This window comes from Takifugu rubripes, chromosome 13 (genome assembly GCF_901000725.2).
Source record: "Takifugu rubripes chromosome 13, fTakRub1.2, whole genome shotgun sequence".
In the NCBI taxonomy this organism is placed as follows: domain Eukaryota; kingdom Metazoa; phylum Chordata; class Actinopteri; order Tetraodontiformes; family Tetraodontidae; genus Takifugu; species Takifugu rubripes.
Genome location: NC_042297.1, coordinates 12,007,794 through 12,024,417, shown reverse-complemented (window position 1 = coordinate 12,024,417; position 16,624 = coordinate 12,007,794). Strand labels below are relative to the sequence as shown.

General features: G+C 47.7%; 1 protein-coding gene across 1 annotated transcript in view; it reads left to right on the top strand.

Moving 5' to 3' along the window:
* The window catches only part of otog (otogelin), a 28,468-nt gene that overhangs the window by 9,876 nt on the left and 1,968 nt on the right, over positions 1 to 16,624 (top strand). The window contains exons 21-54 of the mRNA XM_029846257.1: positions 611 to 718; positions 1,320 to 1,458; positions 1,548 to 1,682; positions 1,793 to 1,939; positions 2,155 to 2,274; positions 2,370 to 2,486; positions 2,581 to 2,737; positions 2,863 to 2,889; positions 2,979 to 3,140; positions 3,424 to 3,702; positions 4,192 to 4,309; positions 4,423 to 4,502; positions 4,603 to 7,034; positions 7,225 to 7,402; positions 7,500 to 7,651; positions 7,738 to 7,827; positions 7,899 to 8,085; positions 8,241 to 8,461; positions 8,550 to 8,688; positions 9,641 to 9,829; positions 9,922 to 10,131; positions 10,209 to 10,313; positions 10,446 to 10,550; positions 10,633 to 10,734; positions 10,845 to 10,943; positions 11,028 to 11,068; positions 11,208 to 11,283; positions 11,369 to 11,547; positions 11,658 to 11,762; positions 11,861 to 11,980; positions 12,070 to 12,115; positions 12,396 to 12,467; positions 14,417 to 14,496; positions 14,666 to 16,624. The exon at positions 14,666 to 16,624 is cut by the window's right edge and continues 1,968 nt beyond it. Of these exons, the coding sequence (XP_029702117.1) occupies positions 611 to 718; positions 1,320 to 1,458; positions 1,548 to 1,682; positions 1,793 to 1,939; positions 2,155 to 2,274; positions 2,370 to 2,486; positions 2,581 to 2,737; positions 2,863 to 2,889; positions 2,979 to 3,140; positions 3,424 to 3,702; positions 4,192 to 4,309; positions 4,423 to 4,502; positions 4,603 to 7,034; positions 7,225 to 7,402; positions 7,500 to 7,651; positions 7,738 to 7,827; positions 7,899 to 8,085; positions 8,241 to 8,461; positions 8,550 to 8,688; positions 9,641 to 9,829; positions 9,922 to 10,131; positions 10,209 to 10,313; positions 10,446 to 10,550; positions 10,633 to 10,734; positions 10,845 to 10,943; positions 11,028 to 11,068; positions 11,208 to 11,283; positions 11,369 to 11,547; positions 11,658 to 11,762; positions 11,861 to 11,980; positions 12,070 to 12,115; positions 12,396 to 12,467; positions 14,417 to 14,496; positions 14,666 to 14,866 (6,718 nt within the window). The 3' untranslated portion in view covers positions 14,867 to 16,624. The remainder of the gene's footprint in view (positions 1 to 610; positions 719 to 1,319; positions 1,459 to 1,547; positions 1,683 to 1,792; positions 1,940 to 2,154; positions 2,275 to 2,369; positions 2,487 to 2,580; positions 2,738 to 2,862; positions 2,890 to 2,978; positions 3,141 to 3,423; positions 3,703 to 4,191; positions 4,310 to 4,422; positions 4,503 to 4,602; positions 7,035 to 7,224; positions 7,403 to 7,499; positions 7,652 to 7,737; positions 7,828 to 7,898; positions 8,086 to 8,240; positions 8,462 to 8,549; positions 8,689 to 9,640; positions 9,830 to 9,921; positions 10,132 to 10,208; positions 10,314 to 10,445; positions 10,551 to 10,632; positions 10,735 to 10,844; positions 10,944 to 11,027; positions 11,069 to 11,207; positions 11,284 to 11,368; positions 11,548 to 11,657; positions 11,763 to 11,860; positions 11,981 to 12,069; positions 12,116 to 12,395; positions 12,468 to 14,416; positions 14,497 to 14,665) is intronic.

Here is a 16,624-nt window from a genome sequence, read left to right as displayed (position 1 = left end):
CCCTATCTGAGCTCTCGATCAGGCGCTGTTACATCATCATTAAATCATAAACAAAGACTGTGATTTAGTCATAATTTATTCATAAAAGGCGGTGAATGAATTTCGGACCTTTGATCAGAGTAATGGATAGGGCAGCTTGGCGAGCAGATAAAGGTGGCTGTTAACACCGTTTTATCTGGGATGTAACTCTACTCAGATGAACCCGAAGTTTGTGGAAGGACCATTCAGTACGTCTCTTCATTGTCTGCCGCCTCACCAGTGGATATAGCTCAACCCTGCATATTAACAGATACTTATCAGCCTCAGCTGGCAGGGCGCGGAACAAAGAGCGGCAGTCAGACAATGGCTGTTTCTCTGTGTAACTCTGAGAATCCTCATTGTCTGGTTTTCTCATGTAGCTAACAAATGTTAACCAGCCCTGAAACTCTGCTCCGCTCTGGAGGAAAAGCCGCTTTGGCTCTGCCTTCTTCGCATGATGTTTCTCATGTCTGGATTCAAGATAGACACCAGATATGCTAAAACATGATAGCAGGCAGCTAAGATAAGAAATCGTAAGGATCGTTAGCGCTAAAAGTGATGAAAAGTGGCCTGACTGGCTTCTTGCTCCCAGCTTGCTGAAACATGGAGACGAGTGCTTTGAACCGGCATCCTGTCCCTGCCTGTGGAAAGGAAAAGAGTATTACCCTGGTGACAGAGTCTCCTCCCCCTGCCATCAGTGGTGAGTTCATGCATTTATGTCGTCTTTGAAGGTGTTGATCCATAATGTCTGATGTGACCTCCATGCACTTTTCACTTGTTTGGGTCCACAAATTGATACCACTTTTAGCAATTTTCCCCCAATAATACCTGCCAGATATAAGACAAACCTCCAACCTTGTAACTAATTTTCAGAGTCTTATCTAGTCTGGAAATGCGGTGGCTTGACATTATCGAAGCAGCAAAAGTGGTCACCTGATATCCATAATTCTCAGCTATCACAGAAAAAGGCCTCGAAACAGAGCAAGTCCTTGTATGACTTTCTGATTCCCTCAGCTTCAGACTCTTCAAAGTCAGTGAAAGGAAACACTCTCCCAGTGATCCCAGTCATTCTCCCATCCTTCCATTACTTCTTGAGGCCATAGCCAGGGAAGAAGGCATAGATGACAGCTTAATAGCACGATGAGCAGCGATTCAGCCTTTGAGAATTCAACAGCCACTTTTCTGCCTGCTGTAAACCCGATTCTCCCGACAAAAGGAGGCCATTAGAGGTGGAAAAAAGTGGCCTTCACTAAGTGGGTACAAGTTGATACTGAATTACTCAAGCTTTGCTTCCTTTGTAGTGTTTGCCAGCACGGGGCCTTCCTGTGTGAGTTCCAGCCATGTCCATCCATGTGCACGGCCTACGGTGACCGGCACTATCGAACGTTTGATGGGCTGCTTTACGACTACATCGGTGCATGCAAAGTCTATCTTGTAAAGGTAAAATGTCTGATTTTCTAGATATTTGAAGCGCTGGTTTGGGTCTCTTTTACTTTAGCACTATTGATCGTCTTCTCTCTCGTCCTCAGAGCACCACAGATGTCATCTTTAGCGTAGCAGCCGTGAACGTCGACTGTTTTGACAGCGGAGTCATCTGCAGGAAGTCTCTGATCATCGCCATCGATCAGTCCGTCATAGCGTTCGCCGATGAAACTGGGAAGCCAGTGAGCGTCACTTCCAGTCTCCTCTTTTTCTTAAGAAAGTGAAAGTGAGCACTAGTACCACTAGCTGGTGCTATCATTTCAGTCAGGTTAAAGCAGTTGTTTGTTTGCAGAGTCCATCCAGTGTGGTTTACAGGAAGCAGAGGGTGTTCATGTGGTCTGCAGGATACTTCACCGTTGTTCATTTCCCAGAGGAAGATGTCACTGTCCTCTGGGACCGTAAGACCACCATCCACATCCAGGTTGGACCTCGCTGGCAGGTACAACGCTGGTTTGGGTTTCGAGCGGGATTCAACTAATGTGATTCTCTTTGGAGAAGAGAGTTCAGTTCATTTTTATGTGTTCAGAGAATATTTTGAGGTTTTGGCAGTGTTGCGCTCTGTGTTGCCACTAGTGGTTGGAGGTGATACTGCAACAATAGTGCAGATATGGATGTGTCAATTAAAATAAAAAGAGGCATTGTTGATGCGTACAGGGGAAACTAAGTGGGCTCTGTGGGAACTTTGACACGAAGACAGTGAATGAAATGAGGACACCTGACAACCTCGAGTCCCCGACACCGCAGGAGTTTGGAAACAGCTGGACTGCAGTTGAGGTGAGTATTTTACAGAGTTGGTAACAGGTTTGACTCAAAGTTACACTTCTCCCGTGTAACCACTCAATAATGATCCAGTCTGTGTGTTGGTCCAGTGTGTAAACAGCCTAGATATGAGACACCCCTGCAGTCTCAGTCCTCTCAGAGAGCCTTTTGCGAAGCGACAATGTGCCATCCTGCACAGTGAGGTCTTCCAGGCCTGCCACCCAGTGGTGAGTAACACTAACAACAGCCGCAGGTTTTGGATGCTGTCACTTTCTGCACCGTTATCTGGTTATTTACTGTTAAAATGTCAACTATTTTCAGGTGGATGTCACCTGGTTCTACACAAACTGCCTGGCAGACACTTGTTCCTGCAGCAATGGCGGGGATTGTGAGTGTTTCTGCACCAGTGTGGCGGCGTATGCTCAACGCTGCTGCCACCAGGGTGTTCCCATAGACTGGCGCTCTCCGTCCCTGTGCCGTAAGTCCCGTTCAATCTCAGTTTAAGTAAGGTAATAAGCTAATCTTATATCATTCCAGGACAACTTAAGATGCTTGTTTAAACTGTTTATCTTACTTTATTGAGCTCTCCTCCTCTTTTCCCAGCATATGATTGTGAATTCTACAACAAAGGTAGGCGTTTGTCCAGAAAACTAACTGCTGCATGTGTTGTGTTTGAGTAACTTTGAGCTGTGTGGACTAAAAGTTCTTCCTATCTGCAGTTCTGGGGAAAGGTCCATTCAGGCTGATCAGCTTCAGGGACAGGATGACACTTGTTGCAGTCAACGGCTCCGGTGGGTCCGTGTTCCTCAGCACCAGCACCATTCCCGGAATCCTGTCTCAGTTCATGATGACGCCTGGCCTCAGCAGAGCCCGTCCTCACGGTGGGTCACTTCTGTTCACACCGCAGGGTTTGACTTCATGTCATCCTGTCAGGTCTTTGCTCTTATGATATTAAACTAGGAAAAAACACAAGCTACATTTGCTGAAAAGCTTTACGGGTCCATTTTTCCACACTGCCGTCACCACAGGGCAGTACAGTAGGTACAGTATAAAGTAGGTGGACCTGGGAGGTCTGATGCACTGATCATTTCTGTAACATCCACCTGGACACTCCTCTCCCCCTGTTGCTGCTCCTAATTGAATGTTCTGCTTTCACCTTCACAGATACATCGCGTGTCTCTTTTGAAGCAGCTGATAGACCAAACTTCTTCCTGTACGTGAGCCCCGGCGGCCAGCTTTGGCTCGCCAAATGGGAGGAGGATGAAGCATTCTGGGATGCGGCCACATTCATTCTTCGCAGAAACACCTGGTTGCCTGGGTACGACTCCCTGGAATCCCAGGCGAAGCCCAGTTTCTTCCTTCATGCCTCGCCACCCCGCATCCACCTGCTTAAGTACAGACATGTGGACAGCTTCCGCAAAGCCACGCTGTTCAGGCTGACAGGTGAGCAGAACTGAAATGACAATCATACAGAGCGGGGGTACATTTCAGTGAGATTCAATGATATAATTTACACATAAACAAGTTTATAGCCTCAGTAATCTCTTTTTGTGGTATTTCTTGAAGCGTAGTGGTTCTCTGGCGTGGCAGAGGTCTAAAATAAAAGCTCCAGAGACGGCAGCTAACTGCCATAGAAAACTGCTGTTAAAAAGACAGCAGTTTGTCAAGGATAGTGGAAAAGATGCAGCAGGCAAAAACAGATTAAATCTCCCGCTGACACCAGTGAAGGTTGCACATATTCAAGGATGGAGCCAAGATTTCAGACACCGAAGGCTTCAATTACTGGTGTATGAAAATATCTGTTGCTCATTTCAGGATGGTTTGGGTCAATTACATAAAAGAGATTTTATTCATCTCGATGCTGTTGGAGTTGCTTTTGCTGTATTTTGAATGAAGTAGAATGATGTGAGTATATGTCATGGTTCTGACTAGGCCCCAGTCCTGACGCCACACCTGGTCCTCGGTGTCAGTGGAGGTACGACTCCTGTGTTGTTCCCTGCTTCAAGACCTGCAGTGACCCCACAACTCAGTCCTGCACCACCATTCCACAGTGAGACATGTTCTGCTCTGTGGATTCCACTCCACCGGCTTCTGTGATTGAGATGTTTTTGTGATTGATTTGGCCGCAATTTTTCATGGATTTCTGTTGCTTCCTCTGACCAGGGTGGAGGGTTGCCTTCCTGTCTGCCCCTCACACATGGTCCTGGACGAGGTCACACATCGCTGCGTCTATGTTGATGATTGTGAGTATCACATGTGCTCTCATATCCTTTCAAACGGCCCAGATCATATCATTGATTGAGTGTTTCCATGTTTTTCATAACACACATGTTAATGTTACAGGCATCAAAGCTCCCGTCACAGTGCTGCCTGTAACACCGTCCTTTCCTGTCACAAATGCAACCACCACATCCAGTCCTACCACCAGCCCCATCAGGACCACCACAATATTGTCCACCTCTCCAGACACCGGGCCTACCTTCACATTTGGTACTACGAGCACACAGACACCCTCTGCCAAGGTTTCACCTGTTCCGGATAAGCCGACTCATCTACCCACCACCACCCCTTCTGAAACACCGGAACCTTCCAGTGCAGCAGGACCACTGTCACTACCCACAACGCCAATGTCTACAGTCAGAGTCACTGAAGCCCCGCTCACCACCGTGACAAGTACGACCAGTACTTCCAGTCCCGTCACATCTAGGACGAGCAGCGCTCCCTTCGCCATCACTGCTCTGTTCTGGTTCACCTCCTCCACCAAACCCACAGACTCTCTCTTCACCACCACACAGCTCAGGTCGCCCAGTGCTCCGTGGACCATGAGCACCATTGAAGAACCAATCCCCACCAGCAGGTCTCCAATCAGAGAGACCATAGAAATGTTGACTCAGCCATCCACAGTGACTTCGACAATAACCCCCACGACAGACTCTGTTGTTACAGACAGGACCACTGTTTCCAGTACAATCACCACAGCAGACACAGGGACCACAAAGGCCATCACAGTGGCCAGATTTCCCTCAACAACAAGCACAGCTACCCCTGCTAGTTTACCACACACAGCCTCCTCCTCACCTCTTCAGACCACACCTTCCGAAAAAACTACAACTTCACCTCCAGCCATTTCAGCTGCACCCACACAGGTAGTCACACCTGTGACAGTTCCAGAGGGAACATCACTATCGTCTACCACAGAGAGGATTCTGCACACCTCTCCACCTCAGCCAACAACTACAACTTCAGAGTTATTGACATCAGCTACCTTCCCAACTTCAACATCTGTTCCTACATTGGCTGTTACAGACTGGAGAACAGCAACGCCAAAGAAAGCAACCACAAAGGACACCACTCTCTCTGGAATACCTGGGGTTGCCTCAACAACACCCGCAGCTCCACCTCCAAACATTACTGACACCCCACTGTCTCCTGTTCCCACCTCCACTCTCTCTTATGAGAGGACCTCCATGTCTCCACAGACTCCACCAACAGAGAGAAGCACTCAGACCTTAGCTTCAACACCTGAGGTTGACGAGATTTCTCCAATTTCTACTGCAGCAACAGCAGCATCCCCTCCAAAAACTACTACTGGACCACCTCTCCCAAAGACAGACACCTCCACCCAGTCTCTCACTACTACACAGACCTCAGAGCCCCACCATGTGCAGACCACCTCCACCCCTGTCCACACTACAACAGTGACTTCTGAGTTCTCATCCAGTGTCCATGTTACTTCCACTACGGAAGCACCTCGCCTTGCCGTCACATCCACACCAGTTACCACTTCCGTGACGCCAGTTGTCACCACTGTCACTACGACTAAAGCACCTGCAGCAGTTTCAACTGCAGAAATTCCTGCCACCACCACCAGGAAGTTGGTTACACCCCCACCTGTGTTGAGTGTTGCTGAGACGACTGTGACCACAGTCTCCGCCAGACCTCCTCCAGCTTCTACTACGTTCAGGCCTGTTGTTGTTGTGCCTGTTACAGAGACGACACATCCTGTGTCTGACAGAGTGGAGACCTTCACTAAAACTACAACCTCACCATCTCCATCATGGTCTCCAAGACACACAACTGTTTCAACTATGGCTCTAGTGACAACAGCCGATGTTGAGGGAACAACAACCCAGCAGGTTTCGTTTACAAGCGCAGCATTGCCCACGACGACTTCCACAACTGCATCGGACACATCCAGAGTTTCTGCAGCGACATCTCCCCCCAGAATTGTGACGTCTCGGAGGCCCTCTGACGTTCCAGTCCCTGCAAACACCACAGCGGAAACTGCCATTCCAGCTACAAGTGGAACAGCTACAGCTGGAACACCATCCACCACCCTCACAACATCTACTACGGCGGTATCCACAGCAAGCACGATCAGACAACCAATCACTTCAGCTGCCAATATGACCTCCGGAACAGTTCCAGAACCGGCACATTTGCCGTCAACAATGCAGCTTTCTACAACTGTTCCAACAACAACCACTAGAGAAACGTCTGAGACAACAACCACAAAGACGGATGCGTCACCATCCACAGCACAACCGACTCTGACACTGATCTCCACGCTGACACCCAGCGTTCCCACCTCTGTCTCAGCATCGCCTTCAGCGGCCACGACATCCCAAACGACTGAGTGGGAGCGAGTGGGTCATACCAGTCCAGGTGTACCAACAACGCCTCCCACATCACCGTGGCCTTATACTCCATCTAAAACCACACACATAGCAGAGGTGATAACCGCCACTGCTGTGTCGCCTGTAAGGACGTGCATTGTAAGTCCATTTTGCTCTTCCAGTATGTTTCTTAAAAACTATCTCCAGTTTTATTTTTCTCATCTATTAAGAACAGCACAAATAGCCAGTAGAAAACAAAAGGGTTCCTGTAGAACCTTGATTTAGTGGTACTGATATTTCTGTGGATTGTGCTGTTGTTTAATGACCCATCTACATTTTCCCTCTCCAGCCTCCGTACGCAGAGATTGTTGACGAATGCACAAAGTATATCTGCGTCAACAACCAGCTCGTCCTCTTCAACAAGTCCCAGAGCTGCCCCTTTGCCTCTTTCCCACCTAACTGTGGCCTGCTGGGCTTCGCCGTACTGGTGAACGGAGACAAGTGCTGCCCTAAGTGGGAGTGTCCATGTGAGAACATACGAAAACCACATACCGTTTTGTTTACATCCTACCAATGCTCACAAAACTTTCCCCCTTTTTCTGCATCTAATTTTGTGTACGGCAGGTCGCTGCTCCATGTTCCCCGATCTAAATGTTATCACCTTTGATGGGAACAGTGTTGCCATCTACAAGGCTGCATCATATGTAGTAACAAAGCTGCCCAATGAGACGGTGACAGTGCTGGTCCAGGAGTGCCCTGCTGATGCTGAATCAACAGTCAGTTAGACTTTAGGCGATCTGACAGTCATTCACAGCTTTTTCATATGTATCTTACGCTGCGTGATTTTGTTTTTTTTCCAAAGCTTTTCTGGAATTTCACCAACCTGTGTCTGGTGGCCCTCAACATCACCCACAAATCAAACCATGTGACCATCAACAGGCTGCAGAGGAGGGTAAGCCTCACTCCTTTCCTTAGCCCAATTCTTTCCATTAGTTTCTAACCTGGGTCCTTTTGTTTCCTCAGCTATATGTCAACTTGCGGTACGCCAAACCTCGCTTCAAAAAGTTTGGCTTTGAGGTCTATGACACCGGCAACATGTACCTGATCCGGAGTCCTGCTGGTCTCAAGCTGCAGTGGTTTCACAGCACCGGCATGATGGTGATCGAAACAGAAAGCTCCAGCAACAAGTTGTCCACCATGGGCCTCTGTGGTACGGGTTAATTATGGCTTTTGTGCGTGCACTCAAGAGTGTTTCTACTAGTCTCACATTAGTAAGGGCTGCTAATTCCATCAGGATGCATTGGTCAGATTCTGAGCTGCATTTATTGTCTCGAGTAAAGTTCTGTCCGGTAACGCGCTCTTCAGGGTTTTGTGACGGTGACCCAAGAAACGACCTGACTCTCGCCAGCGGCACCGTGCTTGGAGAGGGCGAGGACCCGACGGTCTTCATCGACAGCTGGCAGATTCCCAACACCACCAGCTACATCAGCCAGAGCCGCCGCCGCGAACTCAACTGCTCCACCAGCGACTGCTCCGCCTGCTTCGACATGCTGCAGAGCTCTGCCTTCTTGCCCTGTCACGACTTCGTAAGTTAACTGATTTCTTGGTTTCACTCGCACAGGAAGCTAAATTGTTGTCAATGTGAACTTTATTTGGTGATTTCTGTGGTTCAAGGTCCCACCGAGCACATTCTGCGACCTCTGGGTGAAAGATGAAGAGTATGTCAACAACCAGTGCGTGGCGCTGGCAGCCTACGTAGCATCCTGCCACAAATTCAATGTCTGCATGGAGTGGAGGAGGCCAGATCACTGTCGTAAGAGTTCTGCTTTCACCATTTAAACCCCCTCTGCAACAATCTGTGATGAAAATAAACTTGTTGGCTAACAATCTAAGGAACAGATGATAGTCTGGTCCTTGTCTCGTCGAGAATGCTGGCTGCAGCTCTGTGACTGCTTGTACACGCAGCAGACGAGTGTGTGTGCCATCTTTAGCATTACCTCTGACGATGGGCACTTCAGGCAACCAGCCTGGATCATTTCTTCTGCTTTATTCCTGCATCCAAGTATTTGTCCTTATACCGCAGATCATCAGTCACGATGAAGTGCAGAGGACCCAAACAGACCTGGGAGTGTGTGGGCCATGCGCCACATTCCTTTCAGCTGGCTCTCTTCTCTCGCTCATGCATTGTCACCAACATGCACTTTAGATCGGTCCATATACCAGGGTGTCGGACAGATCGGCGAATTTATCTTATTTTTAGTGTAACAGCCTTTACCTCGGCACCATCCCCGGAAAACATTCTCACATTTTTGAAAAACCTCTGCCACAGAGACTCGGTGTGCTCGGGGGGACTTTCCTTGTCAGGATGTCTGGAATTTAGGGGATTCTTAAAATTTCAGCATAACAGGGCTTGCAAATCCGTGATATTGGAACACGTCCACACCGCAGACATGTTGGCCCTAATCAAAACAAGCATGTAATCAAAAAATCACAATGCGTACATGTGTGTCTATGTGTATGTGTGTATGGATATATGTTTACACATACCTATGAATGCCTGTGTAAATATTTATTGTTGTCTCTTTTGGTCCATCTTCTCCTTCTTTTCGATTCTTTCTTCCTTCGTTTCTTAGCTGTCACTTGTTTTGGTTGTTGTTGAACTCATTTTGTTTGTTTGCTATGTTTTTTTGCTGTTGTTTTCTTGTTTGTTAGCTTTGCAGTCAGGTCCAGCATTAATTTTTAAAATATGTTTTTTCCTCCCGCAGCCTTCACATGTCCCGACACTCTGCAGTATCAGGCCTGTCTGACTGCCTGCACGTCTCAGTCCTGTCCAAACCACGACTTGGACTCAGACCCTGACCAGTGTTCGGGCCTGACGGAGGGCTGTGTCTGCCCCGAGGGGACGCTCCTCCACCGGCCGTATTCGGCCCTCTGCATCTCACCTGAGAAGTGTGGTGAGACCCTGGTTTCAGTAGCACACAGAGGACACAGCACTGCGCCTCCATGGCAACATGTTCACCACCTCATCACGACTCTCTGTCCACAGCCTGCACCGACAGCGCCGGCGTTCCCCGTGCGCACGGCGAGGTTTGGAAAGCCTCAAAAGACGGGTGCTGCATGTACCTCTGCGACAGCGACACCATTGTCCCCGTGGAGTACAACTGCTCCAGTGTGGCCACGCCGATGTGCCATCGGGCAGGAGAGATGATCATCAGTCTGGCTGACGACGCCAGCTGCTGCCCACGGAAAGTCTGCGGTGGGTCCGAAGATGACAAACGTGTAAACTTAAAAGAGAATTTGAGTGGTCTGAATGTGTCATATCTGCCTGTGCAGTGTGTAACCAGAGTCTGTGTGACCTTCTGCCTCCTGAGTGTAAATATGGAGAGAAACTGGTGTCATACTACAGGCAGGACTCCTGCTGTCCAGACTACATGTGCGGTGAGTGTCTTGATTTATTACCAAGGCATTCACTGCCAAGTAATTCAACTAGAGCAGTAAAAAAGACAGTTGTTTTAATAATTTTCTGCATGTTTGTGTGTACCTTCACACACGTGTGTGTGTGTGTTACAGAATGCAGTCCGGATCTATGTGAGTCCGACATTCCGTCCTGCAGAGACGACCAGACTCTGATCGCCGCCAGGGCCGAGGGCAGCTGCTGCCTCGCTCACATCTGCAGTTAGTTCCCGAAAATACACATTTCTGCCGCTCAGCTCATTGTTGTTGTCATCTTAGTGCTGACTGATTTGCGTGTCCACAGTGTGCTCCTCGTGCCTGGAGGCACCGCCTGTCTGCCTGCAGGGGGAAGTTCTGACGGTGGATGCCAACACCACGGACCGCTGCTGCCCCTCCTACCAATGTGGTCAGAGAACAAACCATCAACACATGGATTTCCCTCTACAAACTGGAAACTTGAACGTGTATGTGTGTGTGTGTGTGTGTGTGTGTGTGTGTGTTTGTGTGCACACGCAGCATGCAACCCACACAGGTGTCCACAGCTTACCTGTCCTATTGGAATGGCAGTGGAGTCCGTGTCCACTCCAGATCACTGCTGTCCAAACCAGACATGCGGTATGACACTTTATTCCACTTTTGATTTATCAGGATTTTTGGCGTGTTTTTTTCGTACATGCTGATGGAATTTTTTCTTTCCAGAGTGTTCATGTGAAAAAATCACATCCCCAAAATGCGGCCCGGTACGTCTCTGTCTGTTAAACCTTTGTGCTAGGACGTGATGATGTGTGTGAACCTGAGAGAACCCACAGATTTGCTGTTCTGTAGAAGAAAAACTGTGTGTGGTGATTTTGTTCTCATGCACTGTGTGTCGTTCCACAGGGAGAGGCCGCACAGCTGGACCGGGCCTTCCTGTCTGACCCAAGAAACCAGTGTGCCTGCAAGAGATACAAATGTGGTGAGTGATGCGAGTTCTGATCCAATCACAGATCACAGAAGCTCTTGAATCTTGACTGGCTATATTTACCTGTGTGTGTGTTCAGTGCGCGAGGCCGTGTGTGTGTTTGGGGAGCGTGGGGTGCTACGACCAGGCCAGACGCTGGTGGAGCGCAACGACAGCGGCCTGTGTGTCAGCCGCCAGTGCAGCCGCAGCCTCGACCCGGCGAGCGGCTTCTACCTGCTCCGCACCAGCAGCATCAACTGCTCCGCCCACTGCCAACCAGTGAGACCAGCGTGCACCCCAGTTACCCCTCACACAGACATAATTCTCAACGATTCGAGTTCAGGAGGTCGGACCCTTTGTTTATTTCTGTCCATATTTAACATTTTCAGAATCAGATCTACACGCCACCAAAAGATCAGTCAACATGTTGCGGCGTTTGCAAGAACATTTCCTGCCTCTACGAACACGAGAACGGCACCACCCTTCTCTACAAGGTCCAACTGGTTTTCCAGAATCTTAGCACATGTGCATAAACAGGCCCTGAGGTTCTGAGACTCTAACCAAGCCACATGTTGTCTTTGGTGTGTTTCAGCCGGGACGGTCTTGGGTGTCAAACTGCATGAAGTTCGACTGCGCAGACACTCTGTCTGGACCCACGCTCATCTCCTACTCCTTCAGCTGCCCACCCTTCAACGAAACAGAGTGTACGAAGGTACGTGCATTCACGCACACGTAGGCATGTAGGTAAGATGAGCTTGAAGGGAATTCCTTGCCCTAATGTGGACTCCCGTCTGCTGGCAGGTTGGCGGGACTGTTGTAAGTTACATGGATGGATGCTGTAAAACATGTGAGTATCTAATCTCAGCTTAGCTGACTTCGGTAGTTAGCGTAGCACCGTAGGCCTCAGCTGACACTGAAGAACGCCTCCACCTGCCGCCCACGTGTGTCCAGCATGTCTGCCCAGTCCCATTTCACTCCCAGCTGGGGTTTTACATCTGTGATTATTGATAGAAGGGTCTGTCGGAGTCGGTCTCAGAGCCTTAAAGACATCTTTCAAAGTGTCACCAAAAACATCTGATCAGATGGTTTATGTGCTGCAGCTCACCATCATGTGCCAATCCCACCAGGTACTGGATTCACTCTGTTCCCTTTCCCAGTTAGCCCCCTGACTCCCACAGTTAACACAAACTGTGAACGAGGTACACAAGAACAGCAACAAGGGTTGTCAGTGCCATTGTTGATATTCAACAACGTACTCCCTGCAGATCACATCATGCTAAAAATAACCAGGAAGAAACTGCAACCAGTTCCCCTTCAATGAAAAGTCCTCTTGAATGATGTTTCATTTGAGGGAATAAACATCCTCAAAAGGCCTAAAAGGGTACACTAATGATATTTCAGATAAATCGCTGTAAAGTTGTTCAGAATCTACTTTTTTTCCATGATTTTTTTTTTGCTTGGTTCTATTTTCAAATCCCAATTTCGAGGTTTAAAATTCAAATACAAGCATTTCCAGAAAATGGTAACAAAGGGCAGCAAACTACAATATATCCTCATTTTCAATGTAATGCCATTCAGATAAACACACATTTTTAAAGGGTTATTTTGTTGCATCGGTTCAGCTGAAAATGAAACCCCACTTGAGAGGACAATCATTTCCTGTGTGTGTGAATCACATCCATTCACAACAACTCTCTCCCCATTTAGCTCTGTCTGGGCAGTGCATTGTTGATTGCCAACAATGTGCTGTTGGTAGTGACCCGGTAGTCGGGCTTAGAAGTCTGCATGTGTAGATTCTGATGCTGGTTGAAGATGTTTCCGTAGCTGAAGCTGTGGGATGTCACCTTCGGCCGCTAGAGGGAGCTGTAGGAGAAACTCAAGCTGCTTTGTGGAGCATTTTAGCCCTCAAAGATCCATAAATGTAGGAAATCAAGAGCTTTTAATTACAAATCATTTCCAAAAGACAGTGGTGCTACACACAGCAGCTTTATATTTCTTCTTATTTTTGCTGTTATATTCCAGAAAGGCTGGTGGAGAATGTCTATACGAGCACTCTGGATACATGCATGAGCAGATACTCCTTATTTATTAAAGGTAGCGGTGGTGGAAGATCCTGCACATTACTAGCATCTACTGTTGCTGCACCACACCTGCTTACAAACAGATGTTTGGGATGGCGAGGAAGGTCATTTGGTTTCAGTTCATTTGACACCAGCCTGGTGTAACTTCTAAATCCTGTCACGTTGCCCAGCAGAGGCCACACAGGCCCAAGATCAATATAATTTATTGGCACACTAAGTCCAGCAGCCATCTTAAACCTTGTGTAATGTTCATATTGTTGTTACTCAGCCAGCGTTTGTGGGTCTGATGGACCCGTTGCATTTTGTGGCTTTTAATGCCTCACAATCAAACACTTTTATGTTAAAATACTGAACAGATGTTTACAAATTTACAAGTGAAGCAAGGTTTTTCAAAACTATTTATTTCTTTGAAGTTGAAATGTGACCCATTCAGGTGCACATCAAAATGAGAGGTGATATATGTTCTTCACAGAAAATGAGCCAAAGTCAGTGAGTCTCAGTTTGAAAAATTGATTAATTTGATCATTTTAATTTTAATTAAAAGTGAAAACGGGCCCCACAGACCCGAACACCACACAAGGGTTAAAGTAGAACATTTTGAATATATCCAGGAGACTTTATTGTCGCTGGGACGTTTTAATCGGAAATAATGACTTGGTGGCCATTTAATCTCGTGCATTACAGACGGTTGTTGTGTCATTCTTATGGTGTTGTTAATTGGGTGTCAAGTTTCCCTCCATAAAATTGGAAGCAGAGCTCAGCTGTCATTGGTGACCTTTCACCTGAACACCTACAGCTCACTCATTCATGCGGTTAAACCTTCCACCACTGCAGGTTTGTTTGTGATAGTCTTCTACCACATTTATGTTCTCTGGATTTCCCCCGCTTTATTACTTCATCTCATCCCTCCAGTGAAATTTCTCAACAGCATGATATGCATCGTCTCTTCTTTCTCCTCTTCGGCATCTTTTTCTTCGTCCTGTCGACCTTCAACAGCTCACATCCTTGTTTTACACGCCTCCAGTTATCTTAGCTTAATCTTATTGAGTCTGTCTTCACGCAAACAGGCAAAGAAGACGGGAAGTCGTGTCAGAAAGTGACAGTGAGGATGACGATCAGGAAGAACGACTGTCGCAGTAACAGGCCGGTACGTTGGTCGTCTGTTGAGATGTGATATTGAGATGTGGTATTTGCTAGTTTGTGTGCACTTGTGTGTAGACTCAGATAAACAGGATATTAATACTCACAGGAGGTAAAACAGATTAAAATGTGGACCAGAGTCATTCCTGCTCAGTTGCCATGGCTACATCCTGCAGGTGAACATCGTGTCATGTGATGGGAAGTGTCCGTCGGCCAGCATCTACAACTACAACATCAACACGTACGCTCGCTTTTGCAAGTGCTGCCGAGAGACCGGCCTGCAGCGGCGCTTCGTGCAGCTGTACTGCAGCAGCAACTCCACCTGGGTCAGCTACAGCATCCAGGAGCCCACCGACTGTTCCTGCCAGTGGTCCTGAACACGCACGAGCGCCTACACGCACACAAACACACGTGCCGCTGCACGCCCCCTCTGCTGATAGTAAGGCGTTACTACGATGCCAAATGTTGGCGTTACAGATGGAAGGTCACCTCCCTGCCAGTCTGCAGAGGGGGAAAAAAATCAGTTATTCTTCTTTATTTTGCGTGGAAATTTATTTTTGATTGCTTTTTTTTTGCAGAATTGTTGTTTTACCTTGACTACCCATAATACCCCTTTGTAAATGACCATTCCCTATGTTTTAAAATGATTTGCCTTATTAGATTGCTAGATGTTTGACTCTTAGAAAGCCACTAATGACCTGTAAATTCACTGATATGAGTATGTAACGTAATAATCATTAGTGCATGAACTGCGTTGGATCCAGCTGTATGTGGAGCACTTTATTTATTTATTGGGGTTCAAGTGACAGGACACGTGTGTGGGAGAGCAGAGCAGGTTGGTCACCAGAGCATCACCAGAATAGTCCAGAAAATGAGGATCTGTAACATACAACTGTACATTTGAGTTCGCAATAAATATTTCTTTCAAAGATCCAACCTGATTGGCTCCCTCAGCTGATACAGAGCAGATCCGGCTCCAGATGACGTCGTCTGAAAGAGGAAGTGGTTACAATGCACAATTTGCGACATTTCTCCACCCAATATCAACTTTCACAATAAGTGTGGTAATGTGTTGAAGGTCGCCGGTACGAATCCTCCGAGCTGCTTAAGGCCATGAACCCTAAGATGGTAGTGGCCCACTTCTCTTTAAGGATTGGTTGTATACGGCACATGAAAATGGCTGAATCATCAAAAAAGAGGGTAGGTTTGAGGAACCGTTACACACTGGACTTCCTGTAAAACCAGTCAAAAATAACACTCACCAGCAACACAAGTCTGGCATCTAGCGTAAAAAGTCTGTTCTGAGCATATTTTTATATTTTCACTGACGTCCTTTCCTCAAATTTAGTGTAACATTGATATTCTGACCCCCCCAGTTGTGAACAGATGTGCAACAGCAACATTTGCATCCCCAATAAAGCAGTTTCTTTAATTTCAGCCCGTCGGCGTCTCGTATCGATCAACTGCTAAACCAGATGTGTGAGCACTTTCAGAGGTGGTTAAAAATCCGCTCCGGCTGCAGACAGCCCGTCACATCGGCACGGCCAGACGGAAAAATGACACCGCCGTGCAAAATCGGCAGGTTTTGGGCAGACTTAACCCGGACCTCCAGTTTTATATCCACAGAGCTGCCAGAAGCAGACGAGGAGCTCTGGCAGGAAGAGTTTGGTCTCAAATGGAGGTCATTAAAAATTAAAACTCTTTTCCTGGGATGTGTGTTTGAAAAGGAAAAACTGGGGAGAAATAAACATTTTGGATTCTAAAAGAAGGTTCGGACAGATTGTCCTGATTTTCAATGGATTATTTTTCTCCTCTCCTTTATTTCTGGTGAACTTTTACTCAGGATTATGTCTGTCGCTTTGACTCGTCCTACCTGAGGCCGTGAAGGATATTTTCCTGTACCACGTGACATCCATCGGCTGTCCGCGGCCCTGAGCTGGCGGCCATGTTTGAACTCTCTTGAATAACAGCAGAACTGATGGAGATAAGCCACAGTTGGCTGCCACCTCCCGCTGTAAGCCAGTGCTGAAGGACTGAGAAGGGCACATAGTGAAGAGCTGAGCAGCCCGGGCCGGTCCGATGCCCACCCCAGCTGGACGGCCGCCACAGACCGTCGCTGACGTCGCTGAGCGTGA